Source organism: Lepidochelys kempii, chromosome 3, assembly GCF_965140265.1.
Source record: "Lepidochelys kempii isolate rLepKem1 chromosome 3, rLepKem1.hap2, whole genome shotgun sequence".
NCBI classification, from domain to species: Eukaryota; Metazoa; Chordata; order Testudines; family Cheloniidae; genus Lepidochelys; species Lepidochelys kempii.
In genome coordinates, this window is record NC_133258.1 from 105,417,443 (window position 1) to 105,442,843 (window position 25,401).

Here is a 25,401-nt window from a genome sequence, read left to right on the forward strand (position 1 = left end):
CCATATTTCAAGTTTCTACTTCAAACTGTTAAGATACTTCAGCTGCTTAAGAAAAATTACCCCCAAAAAAAAAAGTATGATGGTAAATGTATTTTCTTTCCACTCTCATCAGTCTTGAAAGTGGTGGAACTGTTTCAGCTCAAACCTTCCAAAAAACTAACTCCTCAGCCAAGAGCGAATTTCCATGTTTCATCTCAAAAGGAAGAACGCTGAAAAAGTCATAGGCCACTGAAGATGACCCTTAAATTATAGCACTTCCTAAGGTAGCTCTTTAACTTTTGAGTATTTCTGTGTGCTTCACCCATAATTAAAGCCTTAACATTAAAAATCATGTGCAATATTAAAATATAGATACTAGGGCTGTTGATTAATCACAGTTAACTCACGCGATTAACTCAAAAAAATTACTCATGATTAATTGTACTGTTAAACAACCGAATACCAATTGAAATTTATTAAATATTTTAGCATGTTTTTCTACATTTTCAGTATATCAATTTCAGTTACAACACAATACAAAGTATACACTGTCACTTTATATTATTTTTGATTACCAATATTTACAATAAACGATAAACAAAAGAAATAGTATTTTTCAATTCACCTCATACAAGTACTGAAGTGCAATCTCTTTATCATGAAAGTGCAACTTACAAATGCAGATTTGTTGTTACATAACTGCACTCAAAAACAAGACAATGTAAAACTTTAGAGCCTACAAGTCCACTCAGTCCTAATTCTTGTTCAGCCAATTGCTAAGAGAAATCGCAAATTTGTATACGTTTACGGGAGATAATGCTGCCCACTTCTTAATTACAGTGTCATCTGAAAGTGAGAACAGGCGTTCCCATGGCACTGTTGTAGCTGGCGTCACAAGATATTTACATGCCAGATGGCTAAAGATTCATATGCCTCTTCATGCTTCAGCCATCGTTCCTGAGGACACGCTCCATGCTGATGATGCTCGTTAAAAAAAAATGTGTTAATTAAATTTGTGACTGAACTCCTTGGGGGAGAATTGTGTGTCAGCTGCTCTGTTTTACCCACATTCTGCCATATATTTCATGTTATAGCAGTCTCAGATGATGACCCAGCACATGTTGTTCGCTTTAAGAACACTTTCACTGCAAATTTGATAAAATGCAAAGATGATACCAATGTGAGATTTCTAAAGATAGCTACAGCACTTGACCCAAAATTTAAGAATCTGAAGTGCCTTCCAAAATCTGAGAGGGACGAAGTCTTTCAGAAGGCTTAAAAGAGCAAAACACTGATGCAGAAACTACAGAACCCGAACCACCAAAAAAGAAAATCAACCTTCTGCTGGTGGCATCTGACTCAGATGATGAAAATGAACATGCCTCGGCCCGCACTGCTTTGGATCGTTGTCGAGCAGAACCCATCATCAGCATGGACCCATGTCCTTTGGAATTGTGGTTGAAGCATTAAGGGACATATGAATCCTTAGCACATCTGGTATGTAAATATCTTGCAACACCGGCTACAACAGTGCCATGCAAACTCCTGTTCTCATTTTCAAGTGATATTGTAAATAAGAAGCAGGCAGCATTATCTTCTGCAAAAACGAACCTATTTGTCTGAGCGATTGGCTGAACAAGAAGTTGGGCTCATTGGACTTTGTTTTATTTTTGAATGCAGGGTTTTTTGCACATAATTCTACATTTGTAAGTTCAACTTCCTTGGTAAAGAGATTGCACTACAGTACTTCTGTATGGGGAACTGAAAAATTAATATTTTTACAGTGCAAATATTTGTAATCAAAAATAAATATAAAGTGAGCACTGTACACTTTGTATTCTGTGTTGTAATTGAAATCAATATATTTAAAAATGTAGAAAACATCCACAAATATTTAAATAAATGGTATTCTATTATTGTTTAACAGCACAATTAATATTTTTAATCGTTTGACAGCCCTAATAGATACAATTGCTCTGGGAAGAATTATTTTTTATTTCTTGGTTTCTAAGCAAATAAAATAAAATAAATATAAAAATAAAATCTCAACATTGTATTAGCAAGCATTTTCTCAAAATAGAACATCATAGCTGAGGTCCTAAAACTATTTCCTCAAGTTCACCACCCATAATCCCTTTCACTTTGAAAATTTCTGGGTCAGACCCGTGGTTTTTATGTGCCTGGTATAGCCTGGCTGCCAGGCACCAGTTCTGTTCGAACGCATGACGTAGAGTAGCCTTCAGGCTACCCTAAATTTTTCCAGCTGCTCACATCCGAACAGTCATTCTGGTAGGCTCAGCCATGTCTCCTCTTTAGCAGAATTGCTACTGTTAATCGTAAACCAGGTAATATGGACTCTAAACAGACCACCCCAAGCTATATTATCACATACATACACGGGCCATATAAAAATACATTGGCACATTTTTACATAAGGGGTGTAATTGCAAATGACTTACCTTTTGATCGAGATCTATGTGACTTTCTTTTTTTTTTCCTTATTACTTTCATATTTTTCTTGGATTCATGTAACCTCAGCTTTATTGTTTGTTTATTTGTGATCACAATAAAAAAAGAAAGAAAGACATGGTAGACATCCTTATAACATTTGCCCAGAGAATTGTTAGGATAATTTGGAAAGGTTCACTGACATTACTATTGTGACATTTATTGTGTGGTATGATAAAATGATCTTAATGCATCAGGAATACCTTTATCACATGTCAGAGAAATACCCAAATTAATATAATGTTTTGTCCACTATTGACTGCCTGTCAATGACAATCCCTTTCCTTACCCTGTCTTTTCTATCTCTTGCAAAATCTTTTTATTATATTCATTGCCTTTTAAAATAAACAATATTCAATAGCATTACAACAGGAGGAAACAAATTGCTTGTTTCTCTCTCTCTCAAATGTGATCCCCTTTGGAATATAGACGGTTATGTCCACCCAATGTAAAGTAGCTCAATGGTTTCTTTGATCCTTTCTATATTTTAAAATTTCCCCTTTGTTGGTCTGTTTTCTGCAATTTGCCGCTAGCTATTACTTTTTGCTTCTCTCATTTTTCTTTTTACTTCTTCCTGGTTGGTTTTACTACTCTTCCAATCACCCATCTTCTTGTATTTTTAAAAATCCTATTGTCCAGCTGTCATTTGCCTTTTTATCTCTTATTATCTGTATTAGTTTCTGTTGCCGTTATAGGACCAGATTCTAATCATGCTGAATCATACCTAATGCCATGGGTGGTTTTTTGGATACTCCTACTTAGTGGAACTACCCATGCAGTACTGCTCAACATGAGGAGCGGCACCAGAGTCTGGCTCTGAGTTTTTCCATTTGGGAATGGAATTCATTTGTCTGTCTTATAGGTTTTTCTTGTGATTGCTTTGGTTATGCTTGTAAGTTAACTGTCATTTAGTGTATGGAATAACACGATATATTCAAATATTGCTATAGCTGGTTAAGCAGAATACCTCATCATGGCTTTGCCAGTCAGCTTTTTATAATCCTCCCTACATTAGAGTATCGTAATTTTGAAGACAAAAGCCACTGCCAGAGCCATTAAAGAAACTTGTAAAATATCTATTAGGTGATTGCCCTAAATCACTGCCTTCCCGCCTACCCCTGTGCTACATAAGCAGAAGTTTCACACTTAAGTAGTTTTCAGCAGTAGTTTTTAGTCCAGTGAATTAGTGAGCATGTTCTTCTGGGAACATTCAGAATGTCATGTGACGTTATTCCACACCAAGTACGAGTCCTTGTCTGAAACCATGGTGCATTGATAACCCAGAACCAATTCCTACTGATAGCCAAGCCTTTCACAGCTGCTGATTCATGGGAAACCACTGTCTTCATCCTCCCCAGAATTAGAAGCTGCCATGATGTATACAATGATCCATGTAGAGTCATTAAGGCACTTCTTCATTTCTTTTGCCCTTGTTTTCCTTACAAGGCTAGAGAAACCTGTATGATCAGACTAACAGATATTCCATCAGCTATCAAGATGTTTCCTGGTTGCGTTTCTTTGCAGTAAGGTTCATATTTATTAACAGGTATTCAGATCCTAGCACTACAGAAAACCAGTCTCCATTCCCTTCCTTTCTCTCCACCCCTAAAAAATAATAATTATTAAATTTAATACCATAGGACCCTATTGGTCTTGTGGATATGGCACTGGACTGGGACTCGGAAGATTTGGTGTAACTTCCAAGCTCTGTCGCAGACATTCCTGTGGGACCTTGGGCAAGTCAGTTGATCTCCCTGGGTAACATTTTAAAAAGCACCTAGGTCTCATTGGACTTAAGTGCCTTTGGAATTCTTATCCTCTCTCACCCACTTTCCCCATCTGTAAAATGGGGGTAGTACTCACTTTCTCCCACTCATTATCTGATTGCAATGCATTTCAGGGTAGAAATTGCAATTCCAATTAAAGTGACCCTCTTTTTATACAGTAAAGTCCTTCTGTAAAAAGTGACTTTCAGTGTATTACAGAAAGCAATTATTTTTTCTCTTTGCCCATTGTGAAAACCCATCTGTGCATGCTGTTTGATATTGCCTTGTAATACCATTTGTATCCTGGGCTCTGGGGAGAAAGACAGTATTTTTTGTTCCATGATGGGCAGAGCTCCACCAATAATTAAAATGAACAGTTTTTATTATGGGTCACCCATTGCTAGAAATCTGATTTGATCAGAACCTTTACAAGATAATAGAACCTGTTTGACTTTGCAGGAATCACAGCAGTAACAATATTCCTTATTTATAAGATTGTTTCTTTTCAGGCTCTCCTAACTGTGTAAAGCTCCTTCCCTTTAGCTTCTCTTCTCATTGTACTTTACTATAAAGTCCCCTTTCTAATGTCCACCTTGATATATGAGAGAAGAACTGTTTTTTCTACAAAAGATGCCATTAGAAATTGCCTGGTGGTCTGTTTTACACTTTCACAGCCATTCATTGCTGAGGTAAAATGTCATGTCCCAGTGAAATGCACATTATTTCCTTTCAGTACAGAATCTGTCTGTGGTGTTTATGCTTGTGTTTAACATATTTAGTGTGTGGCTGGAGCGTGTTAGATGGAGAGAAGTATATTACTGTTTTTAGTAGATCTAAATAATCATTTGTAATGAACTAATAATTTGCATTTCTATAACACCTTCCATCTGAGATCTCAAAGAGCATTCATGAACTAAGCCTCAGGTAGAGAACTATTTTTATCCCCATTTTTGGACAGCTGAGGCACAGAGAAGTTACAGGTTACCTATGACTTGGCCAGGGTCACAAAAGAAGCCTGCAGCAGGTCTGGGAAAAGAATCAGAACCCGTGACTAGTCCTGGGTTTTAGTCAAAAGCCCATCTTTTCTATCTTAGGTCTAGTCTCCATAGAGTTGTAGAAATATAGGACTGGAAGGGACTTCAATGGGTCCTCTAGTCCAGTCCCCTGCACGGAGGCAAGACTAAGTATTACAGATTCTAGTTCATCCCTGACAAGTGGTTGTCTAAACTGTTCTTAAAAACCTCCCATGATGGTGATCCCACAACTCCCTGGGTAATTAGTTCCATTGATTAACTAACCTGACAGTCTGGAAGTTTTTTCCTAATGTCTAACCTAAATCTCCCTTGCTGCAATTTAAGCCAATTACTTCATGTCCTGTCCTCAGTGGTTAAGGAGAACAATTTATCACCCTCCTCTTTATAACAACCTTTTATGTACTTGAAGACTGATATTATGACCACCCTCAGTCTTCTCTTCTCCCGACTAAATAAACCCAATTTTTTCAATCTTCCCTTATACGTCATGTTTTTTCTAGACCCTTAATTTTTGTTGCTCTTCTCTGGACCTTTTCCCAATTTCCTGAAGTGTGGTGCCCACAAGTGAACAGAATACTTCAATTGAGGCCTTATCAGTGCTGAGTAGACTGGAAGAATTACTTTTCGTGTCTTGTTTACAACACTCTTGCTAATTCATCCCAAAAGGATGTTTGCTTTTTTTGCAACAGTATTAAATTGTTGACTTGTATTTAGTTTGTGATCCACTATAACCCTCAGTTCTTTTTCTGCAGTACTCCTTCCTAAGCAAACATTCCTCATTTGTATTTGTGCAGTTGATTATTCCTTCCTAAGTGGAGTACTTTGTATTTGTCCTTATTGAATTTCATACTATTCATTTCAGACCATTACTCCAGTTTGTCAAGATAATTTTGTATTCTGATTCTGTCCTCAAAAGTTTTTGCAACCCCTTCCAGTTTGGTACCATCCGCAAACTTTATAAATGTACTCTCTATGCCATTATCCACTTCATTTCTGAAGATATTGAATAGAACTGGACCCAGGACAGATCCCTGTGGTACCCCATTCATTATGCCCTTCCAGCTTGGTTGTGAACCATTGATAACTGCTCTCTGAATACAGTTTTCCAACCAGTTATGCACCCACATTATAGTAGGTTTGTCTAGGCTGTATTTCTCTAGTTTGTTTGAGAAGGTCATGTGAGATGATATCACAAGCCTTACTAAAGTTGAGATATATCCCATGTACTGCTTCCATCCTATCCACAAGTCTTGTTCCCCTCTATTAAGTGGGTTTGACATGATTTGTTTTGACAAATCCAAGTTGGCATACAGATTTTGTACACAGGAAACTATCTCAGTTAGGGATATAATTTCTTTTTACCAGCCTAACCCCTAGTGTGGACACAGTTATATCAGTATTGAAGTGCTTATACCAGTATAGCTTGTTCCCCTTAAGCACTTCTATACTGGTATCATTGCATCCGCACTGGGAGGCGGGGAGGGGAGGGGAGGGGAGGGGAGGGGAGGGACAACCTTAACTATATTGTTTTTGTCAGTAGACAAGGCCTTAGAAGACAGTAAGGCCCACAACCTGTGTGAGAGAATGGCTTCCCCACTCTGTTGTAAATCGAACCCCTACAAATTATTAGCATTCAAATCTACTTTTGCCTGAATTCCCTGTTATTTCAAAACATGTTTTCATTGTCACCTCTTCATCAGCAACCAGCTGATCACATTTGTCATGTTTTGTGTCTGACTCCAATACCAGAAACTGAGTCAGTTGCCAACTACTTAAGGCTCACTGGCATCTCTGGCAGGAAAGACTAGACACATTTCCTACCTACTCAAACTGAAGCCACTTAAAGACAGAAGATGGAGAGAAAATTAAATGAGTGAAGAAATAGGAATCATCATTTCAGTAAGCAGAGCCTCATAAGAATACAGTTATGGGATAAATTCCCTTGTGTTTCACAGAATGTTCTGCAAAGCACGAAATCTTTTACAAAGGTATATTTGGCTAAGCTGCCATAAAAGAGCAGAGAAGTCACACAAAGCACACAAGGGGTACTGTGTGTCATTAGTGCCAGGGAAAACTGTACCTTACATTGATGTAAGGCCTTGTATTCTAAAGGGTACAATAGCACTTTGCAAATTGTGGACCAGATATTCAGATATGGGTGTTTAAGATGCACCTGCACACCTTTTAGAGACCTGTGGCATATGAAATATGACCTCTGTATCAGATAGGAACACAGGAATTGCCAGATCAGACCAGTGATCCATCTGGCAGTTCATCCTGTCTCCAGCTATGAGCAGTACAAAACATTTCAAGTGAAAGGTGCTATGAATCCAGTAGTGAACAGGTATGGAATATGTTTATGGCATACCAAATCATGTGCAGAATTCACCCATCAATGAAATGGGTATATCTGGATGGAGTATCTGAACTCTTCTGAATGTTACTTTCTTTTTTACAATATTCTTTATTATTTGTTTTGTGGGAGTGTTAAAGAGTACCATTTTCTCCTCTCTTTTTTTTATCAACTTAGTGCTAAGGATGTGTGTCCCAGCACCCAAATTCAGGAGATGTTTTTGTCAAGATAAGTAAAATATGATACTGTTAATATCTTGAATGTACCCAGAGAGGGTTGTATTTCTTGGCAACACCAGGAAATAATGATACTGAGCAACTTGCATCTGATAATCTAAAGGCACTTTACAGACATTAAGCATTACAACATTTCATTATACATTAATGTGGTATATAGTACACTTAACATATATGTATTGGCTAACAAGGTTCAGCTTCTGGATCTTCCTGACTTGTTTGCAGATGTTTTTTTTAAATTGGGGTAGCTTGTTGGTAGGGCAAATTATAAATGCATGAAATCAAACTTGTCCATTTCTGTGCTCTGGTGTTGTTTAGAGTTACATCCCATATCGTTTTTAAAGATCCATCTTGTTTCTGAGCGCAAAGAACACACTCATTTTTCAGGCTGACAGGCAAGTGAATGCTTAGGAAGATACCGACATTTGTATGCTATGGGGAAAATGACACATTTTTCTACAGATGGGTTTTTCCTCTGTACCTGTAAGAGCTGACAGATGATGATCAAAGGATCCTTAGTGCTAAAGCTTAAATTCCCTGCACTTACCTTCAGTAATGGATGATTTTTGTGTCTGCTGCAAGCGAGCTGCATGGAGGAATCTTTCTCCCAGATGTGGAGTCTACAGTAAATATATCTGGGGGGGGAGGTGAGGGAGAGGAAAAACACCAGAGAGATGAAAAGCTATTTAAGCTAAAGGATAATGTTGGCACAGGAACAAATAATCATGAGCAAATTTAGGCTGGTTGGAAGAAGGTTTCTTTCTAGGTGTTGGTAGAGTGCCTTTTTTGATCCTTTAGACACGAGTGTAGTACAAATAATAATAAGATGAAAATATTGTCAGACAAAGGGATCCCTTTAAGCCTCCCCAGTCCTTTTCAAGACCCTCCCTTTTCTGTTTTCCTTCTTGGCAGGGATCTTTTGTGGATTAATTAAAGTTATTGATTGTAAATTTTTAATCTTGATTATATTGATGCCAATGCAAGGACTGGTTTCTAAATTGTTCACTGCTTTCTTTCATATTTATTTGCGTGGCTGCTCACTTCCCATAGTATCTGAGTGCTTTACAGTCTTTTTAATGTGTTTATCCTGACACCATCCCTGTTAGGTAAGTTACAGATGGGGCACTAAGTCACAAAGAGACTAAGTGATTTTCCCCAGATGACACAGGAAATCAGTGGCAGGCCAGGGAATTGAACCAGGCTTTCTTAAGTCCCAGGCTAATATCCAAACCACTGAACCATCCTTCCTCTCTGAAAGATGTGTACATATAGAGCAACATAACATCTGCGGTTGCGGTGACTTTCCTTTTTGGGTCAACGGACACAATTTTCCAAGCAGGAAGCAGTCAGCAATTTCATTGCCCTCCCCAACCCTAGTAATTGCTGCTGTGGAAAATGGAAGGAGTTGTGTCTAAAAGAGTATGATGAAGAAAAAGTAATTAGGAAACACAATAGACAATATAAAAACTCAACCACAAACTAGAAATGGTGGATGAAACTAAAGCTCTTGTGCTTCCCCCCCCTCCTGTGTTCAAGGTTTTGCTCTGTATCACGTACACCTCCACATTTGACCTGAATGGAAGTTCAGTGCTAAAGATTGCTGAGGTGAGTGCCCTCCATCCCCCACTAACATTGCTTGTTTTTCTTGACCTGTTGCCACTAACTAGAATGTGCTTTCTATACATAGACTGGGATTGATTTAGTCAAAACAATTGCAGTTATTCTTAATGATTGATATTACCTGTGTTACTGTTTATTAGTCAACATGATTAGCAACTGCAGTGCTGACAGCTGTAGAAATGCACTGGAAGATGCACTTCCTACTCATGGAAATTCTTCTTAGTGGCTGCTGTGTATTACAATATTGTCTGTGTTTAAAACGTTGCATGTTTTGCTTTACCTTTCACAGTAATAACATTTTCTTCTTCAACTTTAAAACAACATGTAGGGCTAAATTCATATCTAGTGAAACTCCACCAAAGTTAATACAGTTATATCAGAGATGAGATTGACCTATAATGTGCATTGTTAGTGTGTCCCTTATCCCTGATGCCTCCAAGAAAAGGAATTATTACATCCCTAGATTTATTACGTTGTCCCACTGGCATTAATCAGTCTGCCTTTGTCCTCATTACATTTGTCTGGATTAAATTGTAAAAAGGGCTTTGGCAGCTAGAAAATGCACCTGCCGACAGCAGATCTGTTTATAAGTGAGCATTTTCAGACAAGTGCCCTATTTAGTTGCACAGTGAGTTTCAAGCAGTGAGCCTCTCATGTAGCCTGGAAGGAAGAAATGCATAGAAATACTCAGCCCTATTGCATGACAAGGGCTGTTGTGTATATAATATAGTATAAAATTATATTGAATTACACTGCATAGCGTTGAGGGGAATGTATACACACTCAACATGTATAATACAGCAATGAAAAGGTTTGTATGAAAATCCTTGGAAACCCCATGACATAACACCCCTCTGTTTTTACAGCACTTGTTAGCTGTTCTTTTCAGTAGTGGGGAATAATAATAATAATTATTGTTTATTATTTTTGCATTGATAATTACAGATGGGGATATCAGTCTGTGTTCTGCTCTTATTTAAAAGGCAGCTTGGGAAGTTGCAAGTGAAATTAGTGAGCAGAGAAAGAAAATGACTAACAATTGCGAGTCAATGTCAGTTTTTCCTTGGTGCGTGAGGAAAAGAAAACCTGATGGAAGTGCCTCGCTTTACCTGGCAGTGGTAGCGTTTTATAAATCTGGGGATGAAATTGATCCTGTTGCTACCTAGAGTGGGGGGGAAGCATGGCAACTAAGAAAACTAGCTGTCTTACCATGGTAACCTAACTGCTAAAATGTCACTAATTGACTTTGCAGGCAGACGGATACAAAAATAGGTTTCAGAGTAGCAGCCGTGTTAGTCTGTAGTCGCAAAAAGAAATACAAAAATAGTCTCCATACAAAATGTTAAAACTCTCTAAGACAGTCCTAAAAACGTGCCATGTACAGAATACATTATAGTACTCATTTGGGCTGACTTGTGTAACTAATGGTTTCGCCCCTCTTGAGTAATGTTAGGAAATCCAAACTCATGAAGAGTAGCTTTTGTTTTCTAAGGGCTCTGTAGGAGCCTCTCTACTTGGGGCTGTAGCAAAAGATGTACTGGATCAGCAGCACCTGCCTCCTCCCTGCCCATGCAACCCCCTTTTTCAGGCTGTGCTAAACCCTGTTGCCCCAATCCCCCATACAGAGGCAAACTTACGGTTCCGTTCCGCTGCTGCAGCCTCTCTTTGGCAGACTTTTCACTGTGGAGGGCAGGAGCTGGTGAGAATTGAAGGTGAATCTAGCCCAATGTATCTATGAACTGTAGATAGATACATTAAGATACAATACACACTGGAAAAACGGTTTAATAGCTCCAGTATTTCAACCTTTGAGCTGCTACTTCAGGTAGTGGAAATCAATTGTCAGTGCTTCATGTTCTTTGTTCCCTGGGGACAAAGACTGTGAGCATTATCTGAAGTCATATTTTCTATTTCTGCTGTGCATTTTCAGATAACGATATGCAAATGACACATGACTGTTTTCTCTTTAAAACACCCTGATAAATGCCAGCTTTGTTTCATGTTAAGTATTGGATTCTGCCATTGTTTAGTAGCTCTGCCATATCCTCATTCTTAAAAGGCCATGTCTACCCTTAAAACTTTTGCCAGTATAGTAAAGTCAATTAGGAGTGTGATTTTTTTTTTTAAAATTTTTTTTTTTTACCAGCAAAAGCCCGAGTGTAGATGTGTATATTGGACAAAAACGTTCTTTTGCTGGGTTAGTGCATTTTGTTCAGGGAATCAGTATCCGCTATACTAGCAAAAACCAGAATCAGCTCTGACTACATTAGGAGCGTTTGCTAGTATACCTATACAGAAAAGCACCTATAGACACCTTTTGGCTTTGTGATTCTGGCCCGTACATGTTACAAAGGCTTTAACATTTGAAGCCCGAGGACTGTTCTCCCCTGCATCTGAACTCTTCCCAGTACTGGTGTGGTAACCCTTAGAGGACTGGATATGGCTCCCTGATTCAGCACTGGCCTGGCCCCAGCATCAGCCGCTCAAACTTATTCCAGTGGAGAATTGGCGTAGTTTTCTTCTGCCATGTGCCCGTTCTTCCTTCCTTCCTTCCTTCCCTGATGTGTCCCATACTAGGGTGGAGCTGGTGCTTGAGTCAGCTCTCCTGTCCCTGCTTATCTCTTGCCAATGGGGGTCCCCTCCAATGGGAATTATCTTCTGGCGAGTTACAGCTAGAACCTGGCCACTTTGATCAGTCCATAATGGAGGCACCCCAAATTAGTGACTACATCTGAGCATTTTGGCCTTAACCTCAGACTCAGTTTCCCCATCTTTAATCTGGGGGCCATAATGCTTATTAACCTCACTGGAGTTCTGTGAAGAGTAAGGAGATAATATTTGTGAAGCACTCTGACCATGAAGAGTGTTGTATAAATGGCTTAAATATTATTAGTGTTGAACCTACAGTCAACCTAGCTATGTCTAACTACAGACAATACCTTTAATGTTGGTCAGGCCCCTGCATGAAAGGTTATTTCATGCTTTGTGACTTGTTTATCTTCTTTTATCTATTCCCACCCATGTTTTGGGAGATTGTCTTGTTTAACCCATTGCATTGTTTTGTCTAATCCTTTGTGTTTTGCTTTCTTAGCTGTGTTTTGCATGTCACAAAGCTGGAAGCCCCCAAATGCATGAAATGATCAAAGTGTCCATTGCTCACCTCTTCAGTACCCTGTGCTCTCGCATTTTTGCTGGTGCATCCCCACCAATGACATTTCACAAGGTATCATGCTTGGCTTGCGAAACTGGAGCTCAGCTGAGCAACAGTGCTGCACGTTAACACACAAGGGACGGGGGAAGAAAAAAGGGGAAATCGATCCTGCTCTTTCCAGAAAGTCAGCCTGCCTTTAAGTTTAGTCTTTCCACAGTTCTTTCAGTACGTTGAATTAGATAAGAATATTACTACTCAAACCCTCACAACAGACACAGTTCCTGTGACTGGTTCAGCCTCAGCAAGGTCTGAATTGCATGATTGTAAGTGGTCAATAGAATTTTGTATTCCTTGCCCACTGGAATTCTTGTGTGGTATATGATGGCAACCTCTGGTCCACGTTTCCTTTTGAAAATGGCAGAAGAGTAAGGATTTTCTTGTGCTGTCAGAGGAGCATAAAGAGGAAATCACACTGGCTCAGCAACATAGCGCATTACACTATCTGTAAACTGAGACATTTCATATGTATTTCCTTAGGCCTCAGTCCTGTAATGGATCTGTATTGGCAGATCCCTGCTCCTCATTGAAGCCAATGATGTAATGCACAGTTCTGGGGTCTGATCATGAAGGTCTGATTACAGGATTAGAATGTACACTGTTCAGTGTAGGAATTCTGTATTTGTTTAGATGGTTTTCCTGTTATGAAGCACTGTGCACTATATAAATAACAGTAGTGATAGCTGCATGGCACCTTTTTACACATTTAAACTGCATTGACAGTCTATGCAGTGTGAGACCTCATGCATCTATTTAATCTTCCTCACACATCTACTAGTTAAGATCATGCTGAATGAAATTCCTCACTTACCTTAGGAAATATAAGACACTCAAAGGTCAACAGATGCCCCAAAGGCCAAGATGAACTGTAGGTTCTGTCCATTATCTGATGCAAATGCCTTCAGCTTTATCAGGCTTTAATGTATTGTTAAGATGGGGACACATGCAAACCCGAGAAAGGAAATACTGATTTTGTCTTTATCTTGCCTCTGTCCCATAAGAGGCACAAAATATCACAGGCTACGTATAGTGTTCTCACAATGCTACACTGGGACATAACAGAGTGACTGGGATGAGAATGGTGCAAGAGCTATAGTTCATATTATTCCAGGGTGTAGCATTTTTGCTCACACAATTCACACTAATCAAGTATATTATATTTCTAACCAAGGAATTCAATCATGCTTTTTTGTGCCCAAAATTTAGCATGAGGCAGAAATCTTAAAAGCATTAGCACCTCTTGGACCAGCTGGATATGTCTGCTGAAAGGAGCAGAGATGATAAATTCAAAGGGATTCTGGGATCTGGTCTTATTCTCCATTCTGTTATATTAAAAGTAATGCACATGGACAGCAGTTCCATTTTAAGCTTATTCCCTGTCCTTCTCCCACAGAAGTTAATGGCAACGCTCCCTTTGATTTCAGTAGGAATCGGATCAGGCTCTTGATTGTGTACATATCCGCATTGATCAGTCCATATAATGAGCTAACCACCTTTAAATTTTCATTTAAAATTTAAAAGCTGGACTTCCTCCTCATTAGGGAAATATAAGTATCTAAAACAAGAAAACATTTTTATTCCATCTATGCTCCTATACTTTGAAAAAGGACAACCAGTTAAATTCAAATTTTCTTTAAAAAGATGTCTGTACAGGATATACCAGTTGTATATTAATCTGTGTACATACAGTATATGTAGTTTCAGAGTAACAGCCGTGTTAGTCTGTATTCGTAAAAAGAAAAGGAGGACTTGTGGCACCTTAGAGACTAACCAATTCATTTGAGCATAAGCTTTCGTGAGCTCAAATAAATTGGTTAGTCTCTAAGGTGCCACAAGTCCTCCTTTTCTTTTTGAGTATATGTAGTGTTGTTCCTTATCTCTCTATGACTGGAGGGGTGTTAACAGGCCACTTCACCTTGAAATAAGTATTAACTGCTTATGTGAAACAATCTGTTCCATCTTGTATTTAGCTAAGACACAGAGTACGTTTCCCAGACCTGAAGAAGAGCTCTGTGCAAGCTTGATAGCTTGTCTCTCTCACCAACAGAAGTTGGTCCAATAAAAGATATTACCTCACACACCTTGTGTATCTCTACACACAGCATATGCAGAATGTATGTATTCATTTGCCAGAATGACTTTACAGAGGAGTTATAACCCTCAGAGATGACTGTATGCTAGAAATGCTGACAAATCTGAATGACCACACCCTGAAGAGTACAACAGGTAGTGTTACGAACCCATGTACATAAAGGCTGACTGAACTTGTATGAATAACTTCACAGCCATAGACAGAATCACAGAGTTCAACATATGCCAAAGTGTGTGGAGTTGCTCCTTTGGATCACAATTTATTAATAAGTTTGTGTTAAACAGTCTGGTTCCAATCCCATGATAGGGATTACAGGAGGTGCTAATTACCTCATATCTCAAACCAGAGGCTGCTGAATCAGAAATGACAACACAGTAATTACAAACTCTTCTTGAGATAAACACCACCTAAAAGAAATCTGGTAAAGGACATTGCACCCAGCATAATACCATATCCTCAGCATTCCATTTCATTTTGATAACTCTCTGCAAAACATTGTCTTTGGGCAGAGTCCAAGAATGGAAAAATTCAATCCTAAAGATGAAAGTTTTCAAAAGTTACGAGCAGCTGAAAATGTAGTTAGAATGGAAACTCTGATTCAATGTGAACTATAGCAGTCACTCTCACTATAATAAAACTAAACAGATACAATTTTTTTCCATTTATGGGCACCAAAAGGCTATTGGACACTGTAATAAACCTAAATTAAAACTGATTTACAATGAACAATCAAGATGCCTAGTTGCATCCTAGTAGCAGAAGCTGTCTGAAAATCCCCAACATATTACTCATACAAAAAACCCACACAAATAACAATTTACGCAAATAATCTAAAAAGAAACAACAAAAACCTTTTTGAGTCTCATATGAGAGGATGCTGCTGCTTATCCACTAGGGGCAGAATTCCAGAATAACAGTTCCTGAAGGTTCATTTGGTCCCTGTTGATGTCATGAATACATCACTGGAATTATACAATAGGGCTAATATTTGAAAGCAACATCCACAGCACAAGCCACTGCCTGGGCATCATAGTTTGACAGGATGGGGAGTGGTTGCCATTTTTGTCTTGCCACCTCAACATGCACAATACTTCAGAAACCTGACAAATTGCATGCTGCTTTTAAACCATATTGGTTTTTGGCTATTTGCATGGCTGAAAAATTTTCTAACACTATTCACTAGTAAATCTGGCTGACTTTCTGCATGAAGAGAGCTTCGCTTCCTCCCGAGATGGTCTACAGTTAAATTGTTGTTTATATCTATGTGCTGCTATCTTGTTTCCTCACCAGGTTTGCATTGAGACATATGTATCTAGCTGTCACCAGCGGAGTATTAACACCGCTGTGCGGGCAACCCTCAGCCAAATGTTGAGTGACTTGACTTTACAGTTACGGCAAAAGCAAGAGAATACGGTGAGCCTTCCGGCATCAACAGATGGTTCAGTATTCCATGGCTGTGTCCTTTCTGTGTCTCTGTATGCAGTGTTCTGTGGCTGAGTGCTATGCCTTCTGGTGTTGTTTGAGCATTCCAGCATCAGTCCTGTTTAAAACTGCCTCCTTTTGGGGTTCCATCTGTACGAATGCCTAACAAATCCTTCAACAGAAACAACTCTTCTCTTCCAGTAGACAGGCTCTACATTTTGATTTGCAGAAAGGCTTCATTCCGATGTCAGATTGTCTTGACTTTGCTTCCTTTTTCTGTTTTTATTTCGTGTGTTTATCTTGGTGAAGTCCAGTCGAAATTCTTTTGCCAAAACTTTCTTAAATATTAAATGTTGCCCGTACCAAATAAATTCTTAGTTACAGAAAATATATTTGGGTTTTTTTTTTAATTACAAAATTTAAGCCAAATCCTTTTAAATGTATATCAAATTAAATGATTTGGGCCAGAGGGCTTCTTCACCTGCTGGCTTACTGGCAAAAAATAACTGGTTTATTTTTATTGCCTTTATTGTGTTATTAAAATCCACAAGAGCTGTTTGCATTAAACTCCAAAGTATTATCTAGATGGAATTATAAGCACCTCTGGGCAAATTTGAAATGACTTTGGCTTCTTGCACTTATGAGCACTGCCTTGCATATTAATGAAGAAATTATTTGCCTTTGTGTGTTTGTTTTGGTTTGTTAGCAGATTTTGCAGCTGTCAGTTGTGCAGAGGTTTAATCTTAAAGCAGTTGTGCTAGGTTCAGTAAAATGGAGATCCTTTTTTAAAAATTAAATAGCCAAAATTTAAGTATAGCATTAATCTGAGCAATAACTGTAAAATGTAATGATAGGGTTACTTATACTTATCCTTTCTTCAAATACAGTGTGCCCAATTTATAAGTAAAAAGATTTTTTTTTTCCAAGCTGGCAGGTCTGCAAATTCTATCTGGATCTGAAAACAGTTGATTTACTTCCGCTTTTACATCCTGACTATAATGGAGATTCTGCAAACTGCACTTAGTTCCTGACAATTTTCTGATGATACATCAGTTGAGACAAGAGAATTGACCTTTTTCTTCCATGTGCTGTATGTACCACAGGGAACAGCCCTGCACTGGCAGAGAAATGAACTAGATTATCTAAGAGGGCATTTCTAGCTGTATTGCCTCTGTAGTGTTAACCGTGATAAAGTATAAAATTTTCAAGAGCACCAAGGTGATTTAAGATATAAGTCCCATTTTCAAAAGTTACTTAGGTACCTGGGGGTCTGCCCCAATGGCTTTCAATGGGACTTAGGTGTCTAAATCACTTTTGAAAATGGGACTTAGGCACATTTGAAAATTTCTCCTTCAAAATTAGTAAAGTAAGAAAAACAGGTATGACCGACACCCAAGGAAGTTGTGACTTTACACTTGCTTTTCTGACCTTAATCCCACACGAAGGCTTTTTAAGGTTAGGAACCGAGTACTTTAAAGTGCTGCATATACCTTCAGCACTATTCTTCCACCTATTCTAATTACAATGTTTCTTTTCCCTCAATAGACAACTGAAAACCATGAAGCCATGCAAGAGTTCAAGAGCCAAGGTATCTGTGCCACTTTATTTTATAGTGACTCTTTAAAATCTGATTTTCTTTCTCACTATTCCTTGTATTTGCCTACTGTTGCCAAGACACCCGGTTGCCATAGTGTTTACATCTTCTGCAGTCATGCTGCTCCTTTCATTTTCCACTGCTCACACCTTATTGGTATCACCCCACTCATTGTACAAGGGCTCTGGTTACTTTCAGAACTGAGAAGTGTCTGCAAAATCTTCTTGGCTGACAACACCTTTAATTATACCTTCATCTGCACCGTGTGAATGGTGTTCCCTAGAGGAAAGCAATAACTAATTATTACAATATGCTGTCTCTGCAACTTAACTCCACAACTATATTCAGTGTTGTGGGCAGGGTTAAAGTGAAGTGGGTTCCCTTCCAAAGTTTGAACAGTGTTCTAAGGACTTTTTCTTCAGAGATTAGGAGGGGTCTGGAGACAGACACACAATTTCTTACTTATTGGGCCAGCCGTGTTACATAACTAGCGGATAATTTTAATATTTTTGCAGGTCCTGACAGATAGCTCTGCTAGAGGGGGAGTGCTAATATGCTTCACCTTCATCATGCCACAGCATCAGTTAGTTTCCTAAGGTTTTTCCTAGGCCCTGTTGTTAGGGGGCTAATTCCTTCATCCACTTACTTCCCTGGTCCTTCTCGTATGAACAGAGAGCAACAATACCCGAAGTCCAAAGGTGCAAACAATTCGATGTTTGTTGGGGTGAACTTCCAGCAAGCATGATTCCAGTTTCCTTCCTTATTGTCTCCCTTCCCAGCTCTGACACCACAGAGCCTGACCTGTGGCCCTGTTCCCATTCCTGCCCTTAGCTAAACATGATTCCAATTTCCCCGCCCCCATTCCCTGTTCCCATTTCCCCCCACACACACATCCCCTTCCTGATTGACTGCAGACTATATAGTAAAACTTGAGTTCTGCTTAGCTATACCTTAATCAATCATTTTACTGAAAATCCTAACCAAGCCTAACATATTGTAACATGATTATGTAACCAATTATATCCCACCACCTTAGTTTACACCCAGCAAAATTAATTATACATCCTACAGGAACAATCACAGAACCAGACAAAGATTATACAGACAAACAATAGCAAAGTGGGAACTATAATGACAAAACAATACAGAAGTGAGGATTTCACATCCCAGCTATTGATAAGTGAGTTCTTGCCAGACAAGATGCTATCAAACTAAGTTTCCTTTTACATCTTCTAGGCACTTCCCTTTCTCTGGAGGCGATAGGCATTATCAGGACAGGATTGTATTCGTAACAGCCCAATAGCACCTTATTTCAATGTGACTAGTTTGGAATGTGAGGATGTGACTGGTCGCTTCCCAGCTTATGGCTGCCTCTGCTGCTTAGCCAAAGGCCTTAGCCTAAGAACAGGGCCTCAGACGGTCACAGTAAGAGAAGGACCTTACGCTGGCAGTCAGTGATTTTGATTTTCTTTTAGACCTCTATAACTAGCCAAGTGATTAGAATACACCTAAATTCTTAGAGTATAGGCCTTTACAGACAGGCCTGAATATCTATATCCTAACACCTGTCTCCACTATATTCTCTGATCGCTAAAGTCTTTATTATTAGGCCCTGATCCCACAGTTGGATCTGTGGGGGTGGACCCTTGTGCCCCATGTGGAGCCCACTGACTCCAATGAGACTCCACACAGGCATTACGTTCTGCCCACACAGTTCCATGTACAGGACTGGGGCCTTGGTTGTTACATAGATTTCTGGTGGTTGGAAGGAGCAGCACAGAGACCAACAATAGGAAAAGCCACCAAGATTTTAATAACCCTGATGAATTGTCTCTAGTCAGGTGCCATGCAGGAGGACTGGAGCCACTTGCTGTTTTTCTTCTTGTCTGAGTTGGAGGAATGGGCCCAAACTTCCATAAATGGATTTAAGCAATTAGTGTTCTCCTCCAAGTTAGTGATGCTACTTTTTCATTTTGTGGGTCACTCGCTCAGAAAGAGATTCTGTAGCAGAATCACTTTCCGTCCCACTACCTTCCCCACAGCATTCTTCTTGTGAATTCTGGTAGCCCATGGTCCACAGTTGAGAACTACAGACCCAAGTCACGGAAGTTGGGTGAGCTCTGAAAGACTGGGGAGGCGTGGTTGATGGTAAGCAAGCTAAGCATACATAATGCCACTTACCTTTGTCCTTTTTGGAGGTTCAACAGTAGAGTCCCTTTGCGACGATGTTGTGTCTGTCCTCACTGTGCTCTGTGAGAAGCTTCAAGCTGTCATAAAGTAAGTGGGTTATTTAACTATAATTCATATTTGTTACTGCAGATTTTCTTGTGGAATGTCACTTATGAGGGATCGTACTGTCCTCATTCTAGGATAACAAGGCAAACAATTCTTGCACTAAGTTAGTTGTCAGAGGTACCTCATCCTCTGTTGGATTGACACGTTATATTCATTTAGCCCACAATTGTGGTGAGAAATTGATTTATCACCCACATACACAGTTTTACTTTAAAGAAACTCCAGTAAGTGATAACAACCCTTATTGTAGATAGATTCTATATAGTAACAACACCTTTCAGGAAAATGCTTGCTTTTTTGCTGTGCTGTGTATAATGAACACATCCACAGAAGAGAGAGGGAGAAAGACGACAAATAGTATAGCAAGACTAAAATAATAGTCTCTTGGAAGGTGTTACTGGTATTCCGTAACCTAAATATTGTGAATATAATGACAAGTTTATCCAGGTAACTCTAATCATTTGCAAATGGTATGTTTTCTTTTGGACTACAACCACCATGTGTAGGATAATAATGCATTAAAATACCGTGATGTTATACATCTGAATATTGATCCAGATTCTCAGGTGGTTTTAAATGCACAGCTTCATTAAAGTCATGAAAGATGATATTCAAGTTTAAGTGGTTTATTTATCATCATTATTATTGTATTAGTGTGTTTTTTTAATAGAAGTCAATGGAGCTTTGCTGATTTGCATAAACTGAGGATCTGGCCCACTGATTCTTTAATATCTCTAATACTATTTTCCAAATTCCTGAGCATGTCTTAGTTGGAACAGAGACTGAATAAACTATCAAAAACATAATTATTGATTTACCCTCCCTGCAACCTTTCAATCAAAGAATTCAAAGCAGATTGCCAAGGCGATTATTATCCCTATTTTACACCAAGAAATTGAAGCACCTAGAGAAGGGACTTGCCCAAGGTCACACAATGAATCAGTGTCATAAGGCCAGATTCTGTGAATTACACATAGCCGTGCTTTTAGAGTGGCGCAGAGCCATACAGCTCTGGAAACACAGTCCCTTCTGGAGCTATCCAGGACTCTGGAGAAGTGCACACACTGCACCATTTCTTGAGGACTAAATGTAGCCAGTTTTCATTTAATGCATTATGAATTAACTGAAAAGCCCTCTGGATGTGATCCTACAGTTCTTACTCATATGAGTAGACCTGGCTTGTGCAAGTAAATCCATAGACACGAGTGGGATTATGTAGGTGAGTATCAACTACCTACAGGAGTCAGGTTTGCAGGATCAGGCTTAATTTCCTAATATTAACCTTACTTAAGAATAGGGTAGACTGAATTTTTTCAGAAAATGTTGTCATTTCGAAATTCCTTTGACTTCAGTGGGATCCACACATATGCAAGGTTCTGCCAGCCCTGTAGTTGCTTACAAAATCAGAACCTAAGGCCCTTATCCAACAAAGACTTACTTATGTGCTGAACTTTACACACTGTGAGTACTCCCACTGAGAGAGGGAGCCTTGCAGTTGACTTCAGTAGAGTTAGGATTTCACCCACAATATATAAAGTTAAACTCATGTATAATTCTTCGTGAGATTGGGCTAAGAAGGGAAACCTGCACGTGGGTAACATGGTTCCTCTAGCAACCAGTTTATGTATCCAAACATGCAAAATTCCAGAGTTTCACGTTTCAGTGCCATTATATGAATAGTTTGTAGAAAGCAACATTTTGTGGCCTCAGAATAGCCCACAATCTAATTGCAAGTACTCTGAAATAAATTGAATGAAAAAATCCTAGCTGTGGAATTTTAAGCCAAGCCCTGCTAACATTCTACTAATTAATCAACCAGGAAAAAAACCCAAACTGTAAGAAAATAAGTTAATCAAAATGAAAAAGTAGCATAAACAATTTGGGGCAATTATTTCAGAGGTATAACTATGACAAACTAAAATCTTGGTGAAAATTTGAAGGGGAAAAAGTTATTTTTAATTAACAACACTGCCTCCATATCATTAAAACTAAGCTCTCTCTTGCTACTGCACTTCTGCTTGGTTACAAAAGACTATGGCTTCAGTGAAAAGGAAAAAGGAGCTGTTAGAAGCTGTTTTACATGGTACAAAATTAAAGCACAAATTGGAGTGGACAAGTTTGTTAATGAGCAAAGAGGCATTGATCAGTGTGAGCAGTAGGAAACACACACAATTTCCCTGGATGTTCTGGAAATCACTTGAAGAGGGGGGCTGCATGCACATTTAGGGGGCGATAGTTTAGGTTTGCAAAATTGTGTGCACAAAAATAATGTTGTTTTCAGTTGTCCTAGGCACTTCACCCTCTGCAACAAACTGGAGTTTTGTCTGTGTGCTAATTATTTTTTATTAATGTCATCTGATAGGCATTGTCCACAAAAATATAACCATTTCAAATCACTAGGGGTGTAATACCAAAACTAAACTACTTAACAGGATCTCTCCTAAAAACTGTTGCCTTGAAAATAAATAAACTTCACAAAGGATCTTTCTTTCCTTTATCTGCAATTCCAGCTCCCCAGGAGACTGCACTGAATTAGAGCAGATTTTGTGCTTGTCTACAATATGCCTTAAAGAGATTAATAGAACCTAAAATATGGTCAATGAACCATGATTTACTGCAGTAATATATCCAGGTAGCACAGAAGCACTAACTGGTAATTCTGTACCTATTTTCTTAAGTGGGTCTTTTAATTAACAGAGAAACATAATGAAGGATTCTAATTAGTTCTGGAGGAAAACAAATGCAGCTGGCTTATTAAAAAAACTTACTGAAGTAATTATGTGGGAGGCTGGGAGTAGAAAGCTGTTCTTCCTTTCAGCCAATGGTGGTTTCTCCTCAGAAACAACCTGTCAGAGAGATTCACCCTGTGCAGCCTTTGGGTCACTAAGGTGAGGCTTTGGGTTATTAAACTGTCTGCTCTAATCTCCTAGCCTGATGATTACTTTAAAACATTGCTCTTAATTTCAAGCATATTGGTATTTGCTTCTGAGGGAGGTGAGGCGGAGGTGATGAAAGAGGGGTTAAGGGAGATGCATTCTAGTCATTATGGTTCCCGGGGCCCTGAAACAATTAAACCTGCTCTAGCAGGGTTATTAGCAGATGAGCATCACTGAGGTATACAGCAATACAGGCTATTTGCTTACTGCAGATCAACTTCATCCTGGTGGGGAGATGTTTTTGTAATAAATAGACCTTGGAAAGAATTCAGAGGCAAGGGTATCTATGTGGATCAAAAATCCATGAATGCCATAAGTAACATGTTCTGTATATATTGGATTTATATGACTCTCATATGAAGTAATGTGGGAATGATCCATTTCTTATATGGCAGTCCATATCTTTATGAAACACTTGCAAAGAAAGTAGGCCATCATTTTCAAACCATCCATAATATGGATTTAGGTATCTAGTTTTACACCCTCAAGCTTCAAATTGTTGGCCAACAGACATATGAAAGACATATCTTTTCTACTTAAGGATAATTCATTTGGCAAGCCACACAAAATATATTCATCAAAAGAACCAGGAAGAAGCAAAGATGATGGATCAAGAGGAGTCCAGTCTCTATAGCTTTGCCTACTTTTTGTTTGTACCTCAGAAAATATGGTTTCATAGCCCTCACCTTATCAAAAACAATACTCCAAAAGGAATGGAAAGCTCCCTGACTTGCTGAGTGAAAAACAGAATGTTAATCCTAATGGGAAAAAATTCTTTACATGGTGAAGCAACTTTAAACCTACCTATTGTTTGTACCTTGCAGTTAATTCTCAAAATATGCATAAGAACATATTCTGTTTGTGGTGTCCACAGATCCTTCCATATACTTTTCTTGGGACTCATCTTGGTATTAAGATTGTAGCTGACTAACCAGGAGTTCTCAAACTTCATTGAATCGCAACCCCCTTCTGACAACAAAAGTTACTACAGGACTCCATGAGGGGGGAATGAAGCCTGAGCCCCTCCGCCCCGGTGGGGACCAAAGCTGAAGCCCGAGCCCCGCTGCCCAGGGCAGGGGGGAGCCAGAGCCAAAGCCCAAGGACTTCAGCCCTGGGCGGAGGAGGGCCTGTAGCCCAAGCCCCGCTGCCCAGGGCTGAAGCCTAAGCCTGTGCCCAAGCCCTGCTGCCCAGGACTGAAGCTGAAGCCAGCCCCGGACGATGGGGTTCGGGCTTCAGCTCTGGGCCCTAGCAAGTCTAACGCCAGCTGTGGTGACTCCATTAAAATGGGGTTGTGACCCACTTTGTGGTCCTGACCCACAGTTTGAGAAGTTGAGAACTAGATCCCCAAAAGTCACATTGACCCCAAAAATCACACTGACGCCAAAGTCTAGCTTTCCTTATTTTGCGTTCTTTGCCATGATTTCTGTCATCAGAAGAACAGAAAAGGATGACAGCAAAAACGAGTGAAGAGGGGGAGAAGCAGAGAATGATAAAATATCTGTGTAATAATAAGAATGTTAGGCAGCTGCTGAGTGTTCTCAGGTTGCATAAAGAGACTGTAACAACTCTATTGGGGTTTGAAGAGGTTTCTATTCATTTGTGCAAAAATCCCGTCTTCTTCTGTATTAAGTCAAATTTAGATAATGGCATCTGTCTTCTGTCTACTTTTTCTTTTCTTTTTTTTTTTAAGAGGACTTTTATTCCTCATTTCCTCGTCGTGAAATGGGACGAGCTAATCAACCTGTTGTTTTCTCTACTGCCTGCTTTTACTGAATGTCATTAAGTGCAAAGCAAATGGGATGCTAAAGAGGATCACACATTTGAAATCCATACCATTTTCAGGCAGATGCAAAATAACACTGCTATAAATTACAGAATAACATGCAGGTGAACTAATGCAGTTCTCCAAACAGAATAATAATAATGATGATGATAAAGTCTTAAAAATATTTGTTTTCATTGTTTTTGAACATTCTTTGTTTCTGTTTGTCAGTGAAAATCAGCAACTGCAGCTTCTCTACCTGGAATGTATTCTCTCAATGCTAAATAGTTCCTCTCCCAGCATGCACAATCACAGAGGATTCACTGACCTTATTTGGTGAGTACACATGTTTTGCACCTTCCTATGAAGAGAACTGGAGTTTAGATTTCCACCAATTAAATGTTTGGGGGGGGTTGGGGACCACCTGAGCAAACATAACACCCCCCCCCCACACACACACACATGCACCAGATTTGACATTATAGAAGCCATGCCCAGCCCTCACTGGAAAGCTCATCATTAACACTTTGTTGGGTAATACAGGTTGCTGAGCACTGGGTCCCAGCTATAGGAGACCCTATAGTAAATCTCATCAT

At 39.2% G+C, this 25,401-nt stretch overlaps 1 protein-coding gene across 7 annotated transcripts in view; it reads left to right on the forward strand.

Annotated features, from left to right (window-relative positions):
* Nucleotides 1-25,401, forward strand: part of ARFGEF3 (ARFGEF family member 3) — a 124,598-nt gene that overhangs the window by 40,899 nt on the left and 58,298 nt on the right. For 6 of the 7 annotated variants that reach the window (XM_073337434.1, XM_073337435.1, XM_073337437.1 and 3 more), the window contains 5 exons: nucleotides 9,413-9,481; nucleotides 16,087-16,209; nucleotides 17,764-17,806; nucleotides 20,011-20,089; nucleotides 25,037-25,141. In XM_073337434.1, coding sequence (XP_073193535.1) covers nucleotides 9,413-9,481; nucleotides 16,087-16,209; nucleotides 17,764-17,806; nucleotides 20,011-20,089; nucleotides 25,037-25,141 — 419 coding nt within the window. The remainder of the gene's footprint in view (nucleotides 1-9,412; nucleotides 9,482-16,086; nucleotides 16,210-17,763; nucleotides 17,807-20,010; nucleotides 20,090-25,036; nucleotides 25,142-25,401) is intronic. The other variant, XM_073337439.1, reaches the window with a different exon arrangement.